Genomic DNA, 23168 nt, shown 5'->3' on the forward strand with positions numbered 1-23168 from the left:
ACCTTTTCTTTACCATATAGGTGAATGTGATATAGACTTACATAACCTTAGTGTTGCACGCTTGCTACCGGTATTACGTAACTTCAAAACACTGCGAGTCAAACTGAAAAGTCTCACTTCAAACTATGTTTCTTGGTATTGCATATAAACATACCTACACATTCCGGGTTTTGTAGGAAATGATTCATTTGACTAAGCCGAAATTCATGTATTTGCTGGTATTCCTGATCTTTAACCCTTCAATTAATGAACTATGTAAAATGAGCATTTCAATAAAAATGTTTGTTTTAGACTGTCTGTCGTTTTTTCTCTCTTAGTCATGAGGAGATTCATCATCCAAAGCAGTTTGAGAATCACTGGTTTAATCCAAACTTCAACATTTTAATCCCAGTTTTGTCACTACGTAGCCACTGTAGCCCATGTTTATGACATGTGAACCAAATGAGTGCGTTTGTGTGTGTACAGACTGTTCACCATAAAAGGCTTAGGATCATACGATTTGCATATGACTGACAAGAGACAAGCGCCTTCTGAAAATCCCTCAAAATATTTACTCTGCTTTGAGAGGTATTACAATAGCAAATCCATGTCCACACATAAGCAGCGCAGCGTTCGTACATAACGCAAACACGAGAACCCGGACAAGAGAAAAATCCAGTCTATAGCACAAGCCACATGAAACACTCATTACCACGACAAAGTCACAAGACAACTCCGCCACTGTGCGCTCAAACACGTAGGATCGACATCACAGATTGTTCAAGGCTTTCTCCCAGAAGTTTGTATGGTTGAATAGGGTGCTGAGGCATGGTAGAAGAGTCATAGCGGTTTCTGTCCACATGGTTTAGCGTCTGCTTCCTCACACAGCCACTGCAGCAGAGAAGGCCACTCAGCATGTCCCCTCTCCACTCCTCCACCTCTGTCATTACTCTCCTCTGTGACGGTTCTGGGTTACGCCGCACTGTTATTACTGAAGTCGTCCTCAGAGAGATTTTTTTCCCTCCCCTTTTCGCTTGTGTTCTTCCAAACACAACACCTCCTCCAGGCTTGATACCACACATTAATCACCGCCTTAGGACCTGGCCGCCTGCAGGCCATGCTGCGTAGACGGAGCAACGGGGTCACGTTTTGCTTAAAATGGGTATTAAGAAGGAAAGTGTTTAAATTGAATGCAGTAGGAACGTCTTAAAAATCCAATCGCATTAAGAAAGAAACCTGCCTATTGAGTTCGTGGTAAATTGGATGACCCGGGTAATAATAAAATGGGAACACATTCGCACAAACCAAGGCCGAAATGTCTGGCAGAATGTCACTTTATGTTCTTTCAGCAACAGACGGACGCCACTGAATATATTCCTACTAATGGGTCAAAGGCTCTTTCCTTAGCCTTAAAACATGTCACAAACATTTAGCGCACTCTGAGATTTGCCTCTTCTTACCTGGAAGATTTACAATAAATAAATCGGCCATTCAAGAGATCGTACCTAAGGTACATTTGGCAAAACACCACTTCTCATCAGTTCCATAATTTTAAATTACTCTGTCTCAGTAAAAATAAGACATAGCCATTAATGAATTTAGAATATTCCACTCATCCAGACAATATCCAGACAAAACCACTCAATAAACCAAATAACCGTCATCTCAAACTAAAGTTCTACAGTTGTAATGCGAATGAGTCAAACAGCTTAACTAGCAATAGGTTATTTATAGGAAAATATATGATTTTGTGTGGAGCGTTTGCATTGGAATTTCAAAAATCATTTTTTTTTTAATTCCAATGCAAGGACCTGAGAAACCATAGAAGCAAATTTGCAACACAATGCATTTTTTTTAGTGCTACTTGGACAAGACACGCAAACAGACAATGGATGTGCAGCATTGTAAAAAGACTGAGCGAATGAAAGGAAGACTGAAATCCATTGAAAGGGAGTAGGAAGAATAGACGAGCTGTATTACAACCAACATAGGGAAAAAAAAGCTATGCAGCAGCAGCAGCAGCAGCAGCAAATACACACAGCAGGAGACGAACAGAAGATTTAAATTAGGTTGCTTTTGGGAACCTGGGTGCTAAACTACTCATTTAATGTACAATAGATTACATGTTTTGTTTTCCCCTGGAAACCCCTTTTGTCTGATAATGGAATGTTTTAGGGAAAAATTAGTGAACCTTTCATAATCATGTACAAATTCAGTGTTTTAAGCAGCAGAGCAGCAACGGGTGGCTTTGTTTGTGTTGCATTTAAATGTTAATATATGAATAGTGATTGTCCCAGGAGAGACATGTGCTTAGACTGTCCTAAAATCAGTCATTAGCCATTAAAATGCAACTGAGTCATGATCTCCCAACCCAATATCGTTATATCATAAAATATTTGAATGTGGGATGGAAAAGTAGTAGGAGTATATGCCAAAATTCTGTGGTAGATTTGGGGGCAAGGTTTGTTTAATTACATTCAACAGTGGAAAAAGTGTGTGTGTGTGTGTGTGTGTGTGTCTGTCTGCCTGTCTATGTGTCTGTGAGAGAGAGAGAGAGAGAGAGAGAGAGAGAGAGAAAGGGAGAGAGAGAAAAGATAGTGAAACTATGAGACAGACCTGCTCCAAAGCCCCCCCCCCCCCCCCACCAAAAAAAACACAACACACACGCTCACACATCTCTCTAAATCCACATCAAAATCAAACTCTTACCTTTGAGAATACTCTGGCCTTGCAGCAAGTCTCTTGAGACAAACACGGTGTAGAAGCTCTCTGAGAATCCAGGTCTGCAGGGTGGCATAGTCGGCACCCCTCCACGATCACCCTGCAAAAGACATTACCAACTGTAAAATAATACTGTGGGTAGCTTGTGGGAAAGTTCATTTGTGTTCACAAGATCATAGTTTCATCCCACATTACTCACATTACTCACAGACATAAAAAAAATATCTATAACTGGTATCCTTGACACCTGGATATTAGACTGCAAGTATGATGGCACAATAAATCATGCTTATTTTGACAATGAGTATGCCATGCTTTAGTCTCTGTTGTCATAACAGGTATAGGTAGCGCAGACAGTTCAATCATTAAGGTTAAGAGGGAGGAGATCCTCAAAAAGGCAGCAAAAAATGTATATTCTGCTTCTGGGGCCACATCACCTACATCTCTGGGGAACTAAAGTCCATTACAGAATTAGCATCTATTTTAGGAGTGTGTGTGTGTGTGTGTGTGTGTGTGTGTGTGTGTGTGTGCATGCGCGTGTGTGAGTGCGTGCGTGTGTGTGTGTGTGTGTGTGTGTGTGTGTGTCTGCATGTGCGTGTTTCTGATTGCATGTGTGTAGATAATTCTGCAGTGGGTCACGCATAGGTTATGCAGTATACGTTGTTCAGTATAATGAGTCACGGGTCAAATGCAGGTTATTTGGATTTTCATCTCTTCCTCTTGTGTCTTAAATGATTACATCTCCCTCTCTCTCTCTCTCTCTCTCTCTCCCTCTCCCTCTATCTCTCTATCTCGCTCACTTGCCTGCTCACCCCCCCCCCCCCCCTCCCCCTCTACTCTCCCTCTAACTCGATATCAGGATGAAGAACTGTGAAAAAGAAATCATTTTTCTTCATAAAGATAAGATCAGACTGAAGTGAAACTGTTAGCCTAAACAGGTTTCCATAAAGAAGCAGATGAAGAAACATGTGTACTATGTTGACCTGACCAATTACAAAGATTCATTTACAGGTGCTAAAATAATTGCTTCATCCAGTTTGTTACACCATGTACACCCTCTGTTGCCACAGTTCGCTTACTCTTTAATATTAAAGTTCATTTTAAACTCAATCTTGCATGTCACATTAATAACCACATCCTATTACAAAACTAGTGCACTTGACATATTAAAATTTATTCAGCATAACCGTGAAGCATAAATGTACTTATAGAGTGAAGTTCTCTCTCTCTCTCTCTCTCGCTCTCTCTCTCTCACTCCGAGAGTGTGTGTGTATTTCAATGATCACTGACATGCAGTTATTTTCTGCCCAGACCGACTCTCACGAAGAATTTGTTTCTAACGTCATCTGTCTCGTTTTCCAGAGGGCTAATCGATAATTAGGCTGATGTAGAAAAAAAAAAGAAAAGTCTGATGACCACAGCTTAACATCGGATGTCCAGTTTGACGCACTTCATTTACTGTAGCCTACATCTCGGATCAGAAAACTGTAGGAGCTCAAACGCACATCTACAATGAAGTCATGAGACACAACACCCATGGCACCACAGGCATCGCCGCATCATCTGCAATGTATGTAAAAAGTGCAGCTGCAAGCTGTATCGCGCCACTGCAGTTCCAAGTAAAACGGAGCAGAAGATGGAGTGACAACACATTTACTACAATGATAAAAAAAATTCTTCTGAAATAGAGATATCAACTATCAAGAAACTGCACTTTAACTGTTTGCAGCCAATTTTTTTTGTCCAGTTGTGATATATCACTGCATCCTCTTTACCGAGATAGCCAACGTTACGAACAGAACCACAAAAGAAAAAACAAAAAACAATTCACTGCCTCGCAGTCGATTAATTTCTTAAGTTACATCTTTTGCCCGAACTAAACGAGCATAAATCTGCTGCACTTCCACACTATTTGGTAAATAAATAATTAAATCTTACCAAAGATGTGCCCACAACTAAGGCGCACGTCAGAATGATAACGGAGCCTTTCATTTTGGTCAGCTCTCAGAGAGCGCAGAAGAAACAGGCTAGGTTGGGTGTTTTTCCCACGCTGAAATGTATAAATTCCTTTGAGCTCTCCTTCAAGCAGAGTTGATTGTTGAATAGGATGTTCTCTAAGAGAGAAAATCGTCCCGACTTATCGTACACTCAACTGCAGGTGAAAAGCGCTGTTTAGCTCAGCACCACAGAGCCGATGCCGGCGTCACTACAACCCCTCCTACCGAACAGGCGCTGAAGATGACTACTTAAAGACATACAGAAACGTGCAAACGAACCTCTAAGGGGCCTAACCTATTCACGGAAAGTATTTTAGTTTTGCTATGGTAATTTTATTGCTCATGGCACAAGATTAACTTAAAACAAGATTGCACTGTGGCGTTCGAAAGTACAGTAGAGCGACTGTAAACCACTGGATCGATTCAGTCTCAGATACGGACGTCGAATTTGAGAGGAAAAAAAATAGTCTTTATGCGTTCGGCGTTTTTTTTTACCACCGTAGTAGCGCTGATGTTTTTTTTTCACTTCAGATCCCCAGTAAGTCAATCATGCAGCTCACTGTGATTCATGTTAATGTAAAGAAACGTGAAAATATTCAGTTTGACTAAACATACTTATCAACAGTCAGTGAGTTGCACAAAAGCAAATCATTTATCTCCGCTACATTTATCGTTTTTCAGGAAAGGACACAAATATGGGTTAAAGGCGCTCTCCTAGGGGCTACAGCTTAATTACATTGACATTTTCTTAAGCGTCCAATTGGCGGCTCAATTTCCATATCACACAGATGACGACAGCCTAATCCTATCAAAAGAAATGTGACAGCGCGGCTCTGTCAGTGACAGCAGCCTTGGCACTTCACTTGACGTTTGTCCTCGTGAAATTTTTATCGACAGAATACACTGACCGCTCTCCTCACTGCATAAATCACTGGCGTGTCCTTTTATATATTATTACATTTCTGAAATATGTTCGTCACACTTCTGTATAGAGAATTAAGATGTGTAAATGTACAGCTCTGTCTTGGGGTGATTGTGTGACATCCAGCCTTCTCCGATGACTTGATTCATATGAACAAGATAAGCTGAAGCACTACTTTGATGGAGCGTCTCCGCTCCATCATGGCCAAGACTGAGAAGCTGAGAGGGAGCTTCCTCACCAGGCCATATGGACCATAAACACTTATAAACCTACACAGCACACATCCTGCTCCTATTTTATCACTCTGCATCCTTTTGCCGCTCAGCACCTTCACACTGCAAATTGTTTAGACACTGCAAATGGTTTATACACTGCAAATTGTTTATATACTGCAAATTGTAAATTGTATCTAACTTGCCACTTATTTCTTACTTTTTTTTTTTACCTTATTTTTTATGTACATATAGTTTCTTTGACATTCCATTTCCCCGTATATCAGTAGTAGTAGTAGTAGTAGTAGTAGTAGTAGTAGTAGTAGTATATTGATATTCCTTTACTTTTCCCTGTATGTACCTTTATATTTCTTTTCTTTTTTTTTTTAATTTTTACACTGCTATATAGCTTCACGTTCGCTATCTGCATAGTTGTCAGAGTTGTTGCAATTTCATTTCGCTGCTGTTGTACATGTACAGTTGTGCATGTGACAGATACATCTCTTGATTCTTATTGAACCCAAGGTCTTTACATCCTTTGGCTTGACAGATTTCTAAAACTCTGTATAATATCTTCCCTTAAAAGCTGTATTTCTATGAATGAAAAGAGCATACAACAGAGAGCATATAACAAGTCTGAATGTTGCATAGACACTTGTACTGTCAAGACTCATTTGTCGGATTCCGGGGACATACCAGCACTTCACACTTGTTACTTCAGTGTATTCAGTGAATTTGGCATTGACCTATGGATTAAAAGGTCAGTCGATGATTCACTTCTTTCTCAGCTGAGAAAGCTGAGTGTCTTTGGTGACTTTCTGAATAATATGAAAAAAAAAAAGTTATTTCTCATTACACGCCCAGTAATTTGTATTGGAAACCTTAGTGGAGCTGTACCATTGAAGAAAACAAAAATGACTTCGATTAATACCTTAAATAATGTTCTCACTGACTCACACATCAAAATGGTCAATCATGTCTGTGTGTTTTCCAGTACCAAAAGCAGTTTTGAAATTAACACATTTCAGACATTTCATAAGCTGGGCTCAGCTTCGTAGGCCTAGCATAAAAAAAAAAAAAAAAACAGAAAAGAAAAGAAAAGTGAAATATCGTTGGGAGGTTTTATTGTTTTGGCTGAATTACCACCCTAAGCAAATTGGGAATAAATTTGTGCTGGGTGAATTCTGTGGCTTAGAGGTATTCTGCCTGTTTTGGAAGGTAAGAACATTATTCCACTTGAGTATCGAGCATTTGCCTAATAAAAATACCATCTGGGCACTTGAAGGCAATTGGTTCAAGGCCGTGTTAAATTATTAAACAAATCTCACACAAACGAGTCCCAGACCTCTTTTTTCATGCAGGAGGGAAAGTTATATGCTTTATATCATTGATTTTTCTTTCTTTTTTTTTTTTTTTTCAAACTGCCGTTTTCAAAGAAAAGCAAGTCTTAGGCTGTTTCACCATAAATAGATTCCACCTGTTGTGATGAAATGTTTTAGAATGAGATTTACTTATTTGTTCATTCTCCACCAATTCGGTATTGGTGGAGAATAACAATGGAAGAAGAGACACGTTCATCAGATGAAGCAATCTTCATTTTAATGCTTATTGTATTCAGTGTGTGATTAGGAGCGAAAAAGTAGAGTGGGTGTCTGTATCGTTTGCGATACCACCATAGAAATCTCAACAAAACAGTGCAAATTTAATCTCTAACACATATTTTCTGATTCATTCAGGTGTGTTAGTGAGCTAGGGTATCACTTTCAGTTAATCGCTGCTAACTGAAAAATTAGTGCAACTGATTGGCCATATTGTCTTCACACCTGTGGCCACACTTGTGAAGGAAAAGCAGAAAATCTCTAATACCTGGCCCCTAAGTCATGTGACTCAGCTTTAGGGTATGAGGTGGTACACATGGGAAAGCGATACGGAGTGTCCCAAAAATGACAGGATCCCAAACACTCTCTCTTGCATAGTAACCAATACCCTCTGTGACCAACGACTTTTGGTGTGTTAAACTTTTGCTGTATTAAGCTGTGTTAAACTTTTGAAAGGACTTCTTTAACATATTCAGAGTATGTGATCCATAAACATGGATTACCGATCAAAGATAAAAGTAAGGACATCCTATAACCATCAAAAACTAAGATGAATTTCACTGGTTTTAGTTTGATTCACTGTTAAGTTTATGGACTGCCTGGCGCTGTTGGAGCATTTATGAATCATAAAAGTCAGAGCAAATGATTTGTATTACTGAAACGCACTGTTTTCTCATCTGAGATCTTCTGTGTCCAAGCAAGCTTTTAATTGTGTCAGGTATTTCAACGGCCATTAATCTAACTCCTGACATCTTAAGCTTTCTTTTCTTCGGCCTCATAAGAAATCGTAAGGTAAGACAACATGAGTTAATGTAAGAAAACTTAAATACCAGTCAAGTTAAAAAGTTGGTGTTGAGAGCTGAGATGACAGCTGTTTTGTTACTTTTTTTTTTTTTGAGGAAAGCTAAAGAAGATAGACAAACAAAACAAATCTAAATTAGTGGACTCTGGCCAGCTAATGAGAATAGTATAAATCTGAGGTTAGAAGAACTACGGCGTGACTGCAAGTATAAACCGAATAGGAGGTAAACTGAATGGTTGGACTGAATAAGATCTTTCATACCACAGAAACTTAGCCTGACACATATTTACAGACAAAATGGAAAATCAAAGCAAGAAAGAACTGCATCAACATCAGCTTCACTCAAGGGAAAGATATCTGTGAATTGCGATTAGAAAAGCAATTTCATCCATGGAGCAAAACATGATCTTATGGCCTGTAGGTGCTCTGATATGGATTGTTATTTGGTGGGAATACAGCAGGTTCACTGCATTGCCATGCAGAACAGAGAAACCGAATCTCTGAATGACGGTCGCTCAATACAAGCTCTTCTTTCTAGTTCAAACATCAAGAGGGAGGTGAATACTTGAAGTCAGTGATAGTTTGGATCTCCCTCCAGTGGCTACAGCCGTAAATAAAGACACCAGACACGTGGAGACATCCCACAGAGCAGACGTGAAATGAGAACTGTGCGTGCGCTCCGCCTCTGACTTTTTTGATTTTAGTTTCAATATAAAATAATCGCCTGGAAGGTGCAAAGAGACACCCTGACAATGACAAATGAGAGTGGACAATATTTCATGGTCATTTGAACCAAAATATCACATAATTAACCCAAGAATATTTCCATATCAGGGTGAAGGGAAAGGAAAGTTTTCTTTTTTACAAGTCTATCTCACACAAAATGTACATTCTATAAAGCCACCTCACACACTGTATTTGGATTAGAGTATTACCTCAGTTGAAGTTGATGTTCAAGGGCATGATGTACTTGAAGACAAGTGCTTTTTTTTTTTTTATTGCCTCTGTCTTGACTGATGCTCCATCAGTCCCTGTCAGTCTGTGACCAGGACTGAGCAGGTGTGTGGGAGAGGGACCTAAGCCAGCTCACCTGCCCACAATATTTGGTTAACTGGGCTCCAGTGGACTCCCAGCCACAGTCAGCAAAAATGTCACAACTAGAATTTAAACCATACATCTCAGATATAGGTCCTACCCCTGCACTATTAGACACTCAGGATATATTCACGTAAATGAAAGGTTAACAAACAAGCAACACTGAGGACATTGGGGTTAAAAGACAGAGGTCAGCAGTAAAGGGAAGAAATAAATATTCCGGCTGAAAATATTCAGAGGGTTTTGAAATCTGTCAACACCTCTGAAGACGTGTGAGAGTTAGACCGTTTGCTTGAGGACAGTGTGCATTGCATAACCACGTGGATCTGACCTCGGGGTCTGTCTTCATTTGGATAGCCCGTGGTGTTTGGATGAAGTGTTCAGAGGCTGATGATGTGGTCAGCGTGTTTAATTTAATCTCCTGAGGCAGACTCATTAATGTGAGTGACTGAATTTCATCCTTTTAGAAGTGTTTTGGCTTTGGCTTTCATAAAATAGCTGAGATTCAAATGTTGTATTGACATGTCAGTTATATTATGATATTCATTTATGATTGCAGGTTAGGAAATAAATGAGGACTGTGCATTTGTTTGTGTGTGTGTGTGTGTGTGTGCGGGTGTGTGTTCAAATTTTTGTCATACCATAACAAAACACACACATTTGTCACTTTCAGGAGCAATTCTGAATTGGATCTTTCAGAGCTGATGCAGTTTTTCATTCATTCTTTTCTTGTCAGTAAAGGCGGGAGACACATGCAATTACACCATGCATCTAACTCCACACATTTGTAACAACAGTAGTTTTTATTTTCTTCAAAGATGCGATGCATTTCCTGATTATACCATGCCATAATAACACTGTAGATATTTTAATACTGTAATGAATTATTTTTCACACGCATCACTCGGGTTCTAAAAATGTTCTACTAGTTTGAAGTAAATGCAAATACAGCATTCTTGAGGAATGCATTGTGTACCATATTGCCTTTTAGTACTGGGCAAGATACATTAATAATGCATTTCATCACGGGTGGTGAAGAGATGGGGGGGGGGGGTACTGCTTAATAATGGCAACCTCACAAGTTCTTACCGTCTATACAAAAAAAAAAAAAAGATAGAGAGAGAAAAATGCAATAACACACAAAAGCATTGTGTGAATAATTTAGGCACAGAATGCATAAATAGTGGATTAGGGCTGATTTAATTACGTTTGTGTGAAAGCCGAGCTTGACATTAAACAAACAAATGCAGGCAACTGGAAAGAGTTGAGTCAGTACCCAAATGGAGAGGCTTGGCAGGAGAGCCAAGAGCAGGTTAATACCATGATCAAACAGAGCTTGTGTACATAGCAGACCGTGCACCGTCAGGTTAGAGAGGTTTTACGAATGTGTTTGTGTCACGGGTACATTTTATTTTGGCGTTTTGTTCCGAAAATACTCCCAAGAAATATTACAAGAAAAACGCACAGACAAACAGACGAGAGGTACAGCATCCAGATTAACCCTTGGGTTTAATGCTTTGCTTCTACTTCACCAGGTAATCACTTCACACGGCGAAGACAACGCGGAATATATAAAGGTGAGCTGCATTACACACTGTACAATCCTAACGGTCAATGCCAGTGTTTGCAAGACATAGGGTCTAAATCAGAGTGTCTTATAAATAAAATGTTTTGCACAGTGCAGTGAAACGTGGTTGTTTGAGGCACCAGATTAAGCCCCTGGTAACATTTCATTTGGACCATCACACCGCTTGCCTGGTAAGACATAAACACCATTACTGACAGAATATAACAGAGTGGTACATAGGTTGCTGTCATTTTCTCACCTAAACCAACAGGGGTCACTAGCTTAAGCAGCCCGTTTCAAGCGTTGGACTTCAATAGCCACAGACGCTGCAATACACAAATATCATTAGCAAACTGTGCAACGCATATAATAAGGTGTTGTCAGACAGAGGTACTTGATAAAGTACCACTTTAAACATAATTGGCTGAATAAAAACCTTTGTTAAGAGAGAACCAGAGTGTGATACCTTATGTTAAATGTTACTGTGATGAAAAATACAACCTTTGCTAGCACTATGACACCAAACACACAATGACCATTTCCAAAGTATGAGAAGAAATCCATCAGAATGATAAAAAGCAACGCAGGGGCATCATAAATATTGTGAATCTGTCTTACTCTCGGCACCAAAGAATCCATTATTTTTTTGTGATAAAATAATCTCAGAAATGAGGTCAGAGTAGTTCTCAGCAAGGAAGACAACATCAAAGTCTACTTGACTGAGAAATAAGTTGGTTATTTCAGGTCTTGTATCAAGTATCTCTCCTACACTGGACATTATGATCTTACGAATGATTTATAATCTATTTTATTTATTTTGGCCCAAGGCTCACCACTCAGTTCCAATGTTTTTTCTTGGCCCAAACGAGTCAAAAATGGATAGGCTCTCCTGCACTAAATATGATACATACAAGAAGAACTGGCATTTCACAAACCAAGAGTTATTACACCAAGTGTAATAATAACCGATTAATGGACATTTAAACTATTTATCTACGGATCAGTCATGTGATCCCGTGGTTTGTATACACCTCGTGGTGAAGAGTCATTTGATTCAGTGTGTCAACAATCAAAGCTGGGAGCATTAAACTGAGTCAATACAGTGAAGTGCATCCCCCCGGTTTGTAACATATTTCCGTTCCTCAGTGGATCGAGCATCCACTCATGTGTGGTGGGAAAAACAGCGATGACTTATGGATGTAATAACTGCATTACCATAGAAATAACGCGGAGCGGAAAAGCACTTTGCGGTAAGAATGAGGGAGCAGTGCTGGTAACGTTTCCTGAAGCATGTACACCAAATTCTGATGTATGGGACCGAACTGAATCTCACTAAATCATCTGCCACTCTTTTGGGCTTAACCTACTCTTGTTCATTTTGGAAGGAAGACATCTTTTCAAAGCTCAGATCCGTGTTGGCGGTAAAGAAAACGGCGAGAGATGAGAACAGGCTCCGCGGTTGTTCTCGTCCCGGCCGCAGAATTCGGCGTGCGGGGCCAAATCTGCGGCCCCATTTTTCACGCGCTCTCGTTACAAAAAAAAAAAAAAAAAAGGGACTTGACAGATTTGGAAGGAAACACCCAATCTATGGGGGGGGGGGGGGGGGGGGGGCCCACAGGGAACATTAATGCACCCTTTGAAAAAGTGATGCTGCACCATAACTGAGGATACCTGCTGGGGCAACGCAACGCAACTTGTTCACGGTTCTGGGGCTCTGGTCTCTTTATTAGACTCGATCACATCAGTGGAACTTTTACAGTATAAAAATATATAACCTGGAGGTGGCATTGAATTTTTAAACTTGAACTTAATATTAAAAGGCTTCTTTTTTTTTTTTGCATGCATGCATGCATGCATGGGTGTATGCTACGCCAGCAGCTCTTCTTGCGATACTTGTAAAAATGAATGTGAAGTCAGTGAACTGCTTCAAGATATTCAACCTCTATCTCCCAGAGCCAAGGCAGAAGACAGTTAAATCTCTGTCTACGTATCTGTACCATACATCTTATCCTGTTTGAATCCTAGCTGCCCTCTGCGTCTCCTTCCAGGTATAGATATGAAATATTGACTGTTTTCTGCTAAGGATGTGGCTCCTCTCTCAGCTATTGCACAGCAAAGTGCTTGCACAGCACAGTTGAGGCAACCGGGGCGGGGGGGGGGTGTGAGTGTGGAGAGTGTGGAGCGTGAGTGAAGACCGAACAGGAAAAAAAAACAAAAACAAAAAGAAAAAAAAAAGAGAGATTGGAGCAAGAAGATAGGGAAGAAGAAAAGGCAAGACACTAAAGAACGTTGGTTAGAAAGAAGGCGACAGAACCTGTGAGAAAATTGAGAGAGAGCTTCTCTGAATGTTAGAGCAGAGACAGAGAGAGAGAGAGAGAGAGAGAGAGAGAGAGAGATGAAAAGGGCAAAATGCGGCATGTTAATTGGCAGTAATTATGCATGTGTGGAGCTCCTCTGTATTTTGTGGCGGAGCTCTGAAGAAGCTAAGTAAAAGATGAAGAGGAGGGAGGAGGAAGTCGTGGGTCTGTGCAGAGCTGGGCTGAGTCATCCCAATAAGAGACAGAAAACACAAACATGCAGTTTGTCATTAGGAACTCTATATTAGATCCATTACATGAGAATGAAGCCCTAAAAGCCCTCCATCAGGACTCGTGTCTATTTACAGACAAGACCTTTTTTGTTTTTTGGGGGGTTTTTTTGGCTTTGTTTTGCTTTTTTAGCCTTCTTTTTGAGTAACGCTACATATATCAAACGCTGACTTGAATGAACTCTCCACACATGGATGAGGTTTTGTCTCACAGTGCAGGACAGTATGTCCAGTTTCACATCCCAGCTGCTGCACACTTACATACACCATTAAGTCACCTGGAATATGATTCTGTCCAAAACAACTTACAAAAGAGCATAACGAATAGGCTTAAATCAACACTCGCTGGCCGTGGCCGGGGGGGTGGGGGGGGTTCAGGGGAAGGGCGACTGGCCGCCTTCCCTCACACGAGTGCGTCAGGCGCTGGTCACTCTCTCTTTCACTGCCTGTCAGTGTTCACTGATGGACAGGCACCTGTGGAGTTACAGATATGAGTCACATGGATAATACTCTCCTCCAAGCTTGTTATTTCGTTTGTGATGCTAAACACCTTATGGTTACGATGAAGAGTAGTGATTGGCAAGTGTCAACTGGTCTCCTTCACTCAGACTGAGGAGTTCGTCATGTAAAGGACTGGATTTTCACCTTGCAGACAAATCTCTAATCCCATTATATTAAATAAAAAAAAGCCATAAATGATTTCTTAATATTATGCTGTCATTGTACTGACCATATTTATATATGAGGTATCTTTTACACGGCATACTCTAAGAAGGCACTTCTTCTTATATAAAATATAAACAAACAAGATTTGTACTGTATCCAAAACTGAAGAATGAACAACATCAGCATCTGCATCCCAAAACAATCTCACATTATTCTGAGTGCACCAGATAAAAAGTTCATCTCTAGTTAATGTCAATGGAGAGCAAAGAGACCACAAGGGCTCTACAAGTGTCCTTGAGAAGAGCTCTTCATTTGTCTTAGCACAAAAGGATCTGCGTTTCTCACAAGCATTTCAAGCATGCTAGAGAAATCTAAACGAAATGTCCTCAAACGAAATGTCCTCAAACGAAAGCGTACCGCTCTGAATGCGGTTGTAAATGAATATCTCGACGACCGACGCGTTCGTGCTTGTTTAAGGACAACGCCTGAGCCTGGGAGCTCTGTTCTTCACGAATGCATGTGGAGTTTTATGACTTATATCACATATTGAAAGCAGAGTATCAAAGAAAAAGGAGGAACACAGCATAGAAAAGAAAAAACAAAACAATACAATGCAACAAACAACTAAACAGAATGCAGTGTAGCAAAAAAACGCAATAAATAAATGAGCATCATATATAAGCACCCTGTATGTAAGCATCTTATCTGTATGTAGGTAACAGTAATCGGTAATCTACAGGTAACAATATGGGTATACAGGTAATCATAACATCTTATAGTTGTGTGTGTGTGTGTGTGTGTGTGTGTGTGTGTGTGTATTATGTCTGTTTGTTATGTGTGTGTTGGTTGACTCAGGCAGGTCTCTAGGATCCCTGGAGGCAAACTGAGGCAGGCGAAAGCTCATTACCTGACCCCCATGAGGACTGCGCAGTGCAGCCAGAACTGGTCTTCCTCAAGGCCTCAGCAGCTTGACCTGCTGTCAGGTGTTTATGGAGACATCACTTCATTAGCTGTGTACTCTGCTGGACGCACATAAGGGTGCGCCATCTGCTCTTCAGCCCAGTCCAAGGTTAAACATTCTCTCTGCCAGCGAGGGAGAGAACAGCACAGAAAAACAGAAAGAGAGAGAGAGAGAGAGAGAGAGAGAGAGAGAGAGAGAGAGAGAGAGACAGAGACAGAGACAGAGAAAAGTAAGGGAATGGGCACTTAAAACAAAGAAGTCTAAATGCATTGTGGGTTGGAGAAAAACACTATTAATTCTAAATCTCACTCAGTGGATAGTAATTTAATACATCTAATCTGATTCTGCTCATTCAGACAACTATAGTAGTTTTTAACTCTTAATCAAGAAAAATATGTTTCACTTAATTTGGTACCACTGTGTAATTCCAGTAAGCCTTTTTACAGTTTTGTCATTACATTCAAGACACACAAGAGCATAACAATGCATAATGGCACTTAATGTCTTCACCTGGTGAAAGGTCTAAAATTACAAATTATCAAATCAACAACTTGGAATAAAAACAAGCTTTTTAGAAACACTTTAAAGCTCCCTGGGGTACCTTTGAGTGGTCATGCATTGTTTGAAATTACAACAGTTCAAATGAAGAGTGGAAAGAGTATGTGCTTGCATGTGTGTGTGTGTGTGTGTGTGTGTTTGCGCATGTGTGTGCATGTGTGTATGCATTTGTGAGTGACAGAAGCACAAGGGTTACCTTAGCTTTGGGTATAGTCATTAATAAGGCTAATTGTCTTAGCTGTAATGATGAGTGATTCCATTAGCAAGGCCCTGCTCCATCCCCGGAGCCCTGATTTAAATACACAGTTCAAAAAACAGCTTTCAGGGAGCCTGCCTTCAACAGAAATAACCTATCCAATATGCCACATGACTGTGCGTGGAAGGGTCCAAAATGACTAATACAAAGAGTATATTGCAAAGCAGACGTACTCTGATTCTTTCTATTGTAGCAGCATTGAGCATGTGCTTTCTCTGTAAATAATAAAATAAAAGAAGAATAGAAACTGGTATTTGTCTTAAAGGTTGCTCACAAGACAATGAAATACATGCTTATGTGTATTGTCTTTGCCAGAATAAAGACACGTTATGGAAAAGCATGTGAAACGAACATAATTATGTAGTGTTGTTTGACACTTTTTGACCAAGATAATGAAGAGGAGTGACCCCAAAGTAGGAGGTGAGACAAAGCAAACGGTTCCACTCAGTTTACGCAGGCTAATGATCATGAGCAGCTCGAATCATAAATTCCCACTGTGCACATGCTTAGTTAACAAGCACCGGACAAAAAATGTAGCCAAGGCTTTAACAATTATTTATTAAAAGGAGAGAGAAACCCAGAGAGAGGGAGATACAGAGAGGGACAGAGAATGAGAGAGAGAGAGAGAGAGAGAGACAGAATGATGTTAAGCCAGAGTCTCATGTGTCCAACTGAATCTCTGGAGACCCTTTCATTGCAGTGTAATGGAATGCTTTCTGTTTCTCTTTATTAGCATCAAAGTGTTTAATTCTGGAATGTCTGAGGGATCTAGAGACTTCCACAGTATCCTCTGCATTGACTTCCCTCCAGTTACGGTTTTCTCTCCGCAGATAAACACGAGCGAAGCATACTTAAATGGCTCATATAATAAATAATGTTTCATGCGTCAGTGACTGTCAGGAAATCACTTCTGGAGCTGGAGGGTTAAACCGATCAAAAGTCAAATTAAATCCGATACTTGAACAATTACAGGCTTTCGCCACAGAAAGGGTGGTGGTTGGGGTGGGGGTGGGGGTGGGGGGGGGGGGGGGGCTCTGCTCTTTCTACTGATGCTATGGATTTTTATCTTTTAGCTTTTCTCTGTGATCGCCATCCTCATTAAAAGCCCTCCCTGGCAACAGTCTAATCACCAATGGCCGTCGTGTCTTTGTGTCTGAGCGCGCGCGGGTTTGTGTGTGTGTGTGTGTGTAAAGGTATGGATGGCGGATTTCCTCCCTCTCATATTCTCTCAGTGATCGTTGATCTCCATACAAATCTCCATTTACTTGAAAACCAATTACGACCAGGCAGAGTAAAGTGTCTCCTTCCACCAAAGAGACAAATGAGGGCAGCTGCATGCGCTAATTCCTCAGCAGAGCCAATTGTGACATGCATGGAACTGAAGGCATGTCTACCTTGAAAAGAACTCTCCATTTTCTATTCCATGAGGACACTAACCATTTTACACCCACATATAAAGATGAGAAGGGAAAATGTTTTCTGTGGTTATTTCTTTAGAAATATTTGAGGTAGAAGCAGAGAAATTTTGAGGGGACACAATAACTGATTGTATTGTTTGTGCGTTATTTTCTGGTCTTTGTTTCACTTCTGCAACTGCACGTACAATGCATCTGTCAGATGGTGTAAGGAATCGGGAGAGCACAGTTTGAAGGGTCTTTTTTTATCATTTCATGGCACAGAGGAACATAAACTGCAATTAAAAGTAAACATTAAGACCCATCCTGCAATTGGTTCAACAATAATATAACCCAAAAATGTGTTATTGCATAATTTCCATCAATTTATCAATTGCTGCTATGTTTAAACACCAATGAATACCTGTGCACAGCATTTGTCAATAAATCGTGATTAGCTAGGGATGCCATTTTTGGCCTTTTTTTTTGTAAAGAAAGGACAAAACATAGGTTTACATGGTGAATTGTCTCTACGCTGGTTTAGACCTGTATCTCTCAGACTCAATATAGTAGAATCCAAAAACATTAGTCCAAGAAGTTGGCAGAAGTCAGAAAAATCTGAGACTCGTAATAATGTTCTAACACAGCTCTAAGTCCTTCTGTGTGTATGTATGTGTAATGTATACACTAATATATGTGTATAGTCATATGTTCTGATTTTGTAATGTTACATTATACATAAGACAACATGTACCCAGCACTAGCTCCAAATGGCTCCTCACATAGCTTTAATGATGCGTTGAAAAGACACGACACCATTTTTGATCATGCCTCTGTGTGTCACATCATTATTATCTTCAAACATCATTCTCAACACACCTATTCAAATGAATGCTTTATCCTGAGCTCTGCTGTACACCTATGTCATGTATGTCACAATTATCAAAATCAAAGAGAAGTCTCAGTGGATTTCAGAGCTCCTCACTTAAAAACTCTCAAATGCACAATTCAACTTAAAATACACTACAGACATGCTCAAAATATGTCAGTCTGAACACCTTATGTGCCATTAAAATGTACTTGTCGTCATCAAAAACAAAGAATGTTGCCGCACATATGTGAAGTACGGTGACCTGGGATTCAGATATGGGGTTATATCAAGAGCTGAGGTAGAACTCATTTAAATGACCCTCTTGTTGTCTCCATGTTTGGTTATTAATTTGGCTTTTTCAGCCCTTATCTCTCCCTATTTTCCTTTGGTTTGTTTTGTTTCATTTTAATTAATTATCCAGAAATAAAATAAACAAAATGCAAAAGTTGTTGAGAGTTGTTAAAGAGTTTTCATTACATTATGGTTAAACAACAAAGAAAGCAAGATAACTGCATTAATATTCCATTATTTTACCTTAGGCTGTTTGTAGTCATATTTTTTACCAGCTGTCTTCACTTTAAAGACAGAAGTCACCCCAAGGTAACTAACATATTGAGCTAGAGCCACAGAATGAGGGCAGACCAGGACACTGCCAGGTAAACCACGAATCTACTTGTTAGCAAGCTAGATTTTACATACTACAATACTGTTTTTCTGGAGTTTTTTTCCCCCTCCTTGTGTGTCATGATTTCTAAATAGATAATTAGAATACATTAGGGAGTAAGCTAATTTACCAAGCTTTTGTAGTTGGTTGGAGTAATAACTTCAGGGAGAGTTAACAGTGTTGCGTATACCAGTAGCATCTAGTTAGTGAGCTAATTTATGCAGCTTATTTAGCTGAGGTTACAGGGGAGGAAACAAAAAAGCAAAAAAAAAAAAAAAAAAAAAGAGGAAGAAGCCCGTTGAGTTGTTGTTGCTGGGGTTTTTTTTCTTCTTCTTCTTCTTTTCTTCTTCTCTGAAGTGCTACAGGAACAGACAAATTCTGAGACAAAGAGTAACGAACTTTCAATATGATTTTTTTTAGCATTTATACATTTGGACTTTGCCCAGAAGCTTGGTGGCCATTACTCGCTTCAGAGCGAAAACCGGATATGAATATACATAAAAGTTATTGTTAATTGCCTCCTGTCATGAAAACAATGACGTGTCATGTGCTATGTGTTATATGCTCAGTCATCTTCCTCTGTTTTCCTGCACCTTTGGCAGAATGCCCAGGTTTGCAGCCTAAAGTTGTTGAGAGAGATAGGAGCCCTGCTCCATCTTACTCCAAACAAGGACAAGGAGAAAGCAAGAGAACAAAAAACACCTGAAACATTCCACACAACAACAACCACTTTCTGTTTCTACAAAGGATTTTTACTACAAAGAACTTGTCAGAAACCTGTTGACAGGTGAAAAACGTTATTAGAGAGAGGGGTTTATAAAATAAATGAATATTGATTTTCATGGTTTTTCTCAAGGTCTTACACTTCGTGGTTAGAATTCATTGTCCTACCTATCAAATAAATATTTGTTTGGAAGAGTACAGCTCTGTCATTTGTTGTATATGTGCAAGATTATGTTGAAATACAGTTTATGCTTCTATTCATTTTAATGAAGTTTCTTGTATTTACTGGTGTGGCTCTAGACAAAGCAATTGTATCATTACAGTGAGTGTGTCTGTCTGAAAATTCTTACAAACATTTTTATTTTTACTGTAAATAATGTTATGAGAACATAGCATATGGATATCATGAATAATTCTCCATGTTATGAGATTGCTTTGGTTCAGTAATGGAAAGTGCTAAATTCAATCACGAAGAATGACAGAGTCAGTAAAAAAAAAGGATGTCTGTCTAAAACAGCCTCATCGTGTTGTTGCTGCAAGACTCTGGATTCATCATATTGGACTATTTTAGGTTGGTTTTTTTTGTTTGTTTGTTTTTTGCAAAGTTTGGAAAATTGCCTATGCCTGAATATTGGCCTGCTTCCAGTTGCCCTAATGCTTCTGAGCTCCCAGCTTGCTAGTCTGTTCGTTCACCCACTAATGGTGTTGGCTGTAATGTCCATATATGTGTCACAATGACACATAAATGAGCATGTGTTTAAAATTCCATGCCTTTTCTGTTTCCTTAACCCAAACGATAAAGAAGTATCATCTTGCTTGCTTCAACAATGGCTAACAAGATTCATTTCCAAATGCTCAAGTCTCCACTATGTCTTGACAGACCTGTTTTGTATGGGTATTTGTGTGTGTGTGCATTTTATGACAAATAAACAATTAACGTTAACCAACCCGTTTTACCTCTTTTTTTTTTACTGTGGAAATCCTGTGCTCTTTAGTTAGGGATTTCTTTTTTTCTATTTTACTGTGGAAATCGTGCGTTCTTTTGCTAAGGGTGTTTTTGTTACCACCCCAACACCTGGGATGCAGACAGTATAAACGTAGCTGATCCATCACAGAAACAGACAGAATGTTCCAGAGCACTGATGGAACACGAGGGGAGACAAGCAGTACTCTGCATGTTGACTTTGTGACACGACCTGACCGCTTGTCAGCCGTGGTTTCCCTCCTGTCAGCTTACGTGAGGGACAGGCCGTGGTAGCGTTTCCATGGCCACTGACAGTCAGTCTCTTGCAACAACCCCTACGAGCTTTCAGTGACAACACCATCAGATTCTATTTCAGGAGAGCCTAAAGATCAATATAAAATTAAGACATTTCTCTGGAGTTTGGTTCAAATCCTCACATAACCTCAAGGATTTTGGATCACTGAACTGAACGGAGCTTTGATTTTTTTCTTCTTTTTTTCTTTTCTGTTTTTTTTTTTTTTTTTAATGAAATTCTGTCTGACACAACCCTTGTTTAGTTACTCCCTGAAAAAGAGTTACTCTCAGCTATCACTGGAAAAAAAAAAAAAAAAAAAATTTTTTTCCTTTTTTTCTTTTTATGCTTTTTTTTTGTGATGCAACGTACTCGGAGGATGAACATCAGGGAATGGCTGACTGGACTATCTATGAGACCTGTATGAGTAGTCAGAAAGGCCTCGTTCTGGTTCACTGACCTGGAGCACCTTGCACACGCGGAAACACACAGAGGACACACACAGTTGACGCGTGGGGCAGAAGCCAAGTTGTGACCCCTTTAACAGGAAGGTGAGAAGGGGACATACTGTCAAAGAGCAAAAGGACATGAGGTTGACAGGACGACAGGCTGATGGGGTAGACAACCCCCCCCCCCCACCTTCACTATCACTCTCCATTTTACAGTTCCAGGACGTCTATGCATGACCTCCACATAAATGCCAGAGGAAAGAGGCTGGAGAACAGGGGGGCTGCTCACAAAGAGATAGAGAGAAAGACAGAGAAAGTGAGGGGGAAAGAAAGAGAGAGAGAGAGAGAGAGAGAGAGAGAGAGAGAGAGAGAGAGAGAGCTGTCTACAGAATACATGCTTCATTCAGCTGACATTGCAACTCTTGGATTTCTTCAACACATTACAAGTAAAGTATAACACAGCGGAACACATCTCACCACAGGGAAAAACAAGAGGGAAAGGTGAGACGAAAAAAATGTTGACAGATAAACATGCTGTACCCTGAATACCATTGTCAAGATTTTTTTTTTATTTCTTTTTCTTTTGTATTAAATGTTGCAGACTCGACGAGCTCACTTTGCACTGTGCTTGTTGATAAATAAATCAAAAAATTTTTAGCCTTCAAAATACAAAAAGTATATCTTGTGACCCCATGTGCAAGGACATATCTTAGGTATCTAAACAAAACGTGGTTGAGGGGCGTATTTAGAAAGTTCTGTCTCACTATAATGCCAATAAATAATCTTTGCAGTAAATTAAGACAGAATTCAATAATCCTCTTTGTTGTTTTGCAAATTAGCATGCTGGTCTGGCAGCATTGTTCCTGATGCCTGAGGCCAGTTGCAGTGGTAGAAAACAAGGAGAAGGAACTAAAGAAAAATAGCTTAATGAAACTGTGAGTAATTTTTTGAAAAGTTATGTAAATTATTATTCAAAACTTTTGTTTATCTTCCTAATGAACAATGTTTCCGCTGCCAGCCTTTCCAACCTTGACTTTATGTGAAACAAATGTAGTCATTTTGATGGTATGATTTGTCAAGGTCTCCATTGCACGTTCCAACAGGCGAGACACTGTAATTTCCATAATCATATTCTGTGATTATCTCAGATTTCAAAACAAAAAGATTCTCCAAGAAGACAAAGTAAACACAAAACATCCTCCTGACCAGGCCATAATGGTTTTCATCCGCTGTCTGCCACACAAGAGTTTTTAATGCGGAGTGAGTTATGACAATAATAACCCTGTCTCTTCATAATAAGGTAATCAATTCAATCTTCTGTCAATTGTCTGAGACAAATGCCTCATCCTCCCTCCCTGTAGGATACACCATAACTGAAGGTTTCTACAGTTATTGACTTACGTTGAGTAAACATCTGTTTGATAGTATTTTGCTTGTGCTGTTTTGGCTGTTCATTAATTACAAATGAGTAATATTAGCACAGTGAAGTATGGAAAGCATATGAAAATGCAAATGGATACAGGTTAATAAGTTAATACTTGGCTACTGTGAGCTGGTAGGCACCGAGTTTGATGACATTTTAATTACTGCCATCTCATTTATCCTGTTTCCCATGACTCTGAAGTGGGAAAAAAAAAAAAAAAACATGTCATATAATGGTCAAATTTCATATTAGCAACGATTATTCATGAATTATATGTATTCTATACAAGTGCTGCTGAGTCATAACCCTCTGTTATCTAATTCTTTAGCATTGTAATTATGTCACATTTGGATACTTTTCTACAAATGGAAAGCCTTCAGAGACAAAGGGTATGGTACCTGCTAAGTGCCATAACTGGTTCCTTTCTTTATCGAGACAGCTTAAGAAACTGCTCTGTGGATAGAAAT

General features: G+C 39.6%; 1 protein-coding gene across 1 annotated transcript in view; it reads right to left on the bottom strand.

Annotated features, from left to right (window-relative positions):
- The window catches only part of cdh4 (cadherin 4, type 1, R-cadherin (retinal)), a 137578-nt gene extending 131760 nt beyond the window's left edge, over positions 1-5818 (bottom strand). Inside the window, exons 1-3 of the mRNA XM_030778385.1 lie at positions 5795-5818; positions 4639-4701; positions 2689-2800 (exon numbers count right to left, since the gene is read on the bottom strand). Coding sequence (XP_030634245.1) covers positions 2689-2800; positions 4639-4701; positions 5795-5818 — 199 coding nt within the window. The remainder of the gene's footprint in view (positions 1-2688; positions 2801-4638; positions 4702-5794) is intronic.
- Between the last annotated feature and the right edge of the window lie 17350 nt (positions 5819-23168).

Source organism: Chanos chanos, chromosome 6 (assembly GCF_902362185.1).
Source record: "Chanos chanos chromosome 6, fChaCha1.1, whole genome shotgun sequence".
NCBI lineage: Eukaryota > Metazoa > Chordata > Actinopteri > Gonorynchiformes > Chanidae > Chanos > Chanos chanos.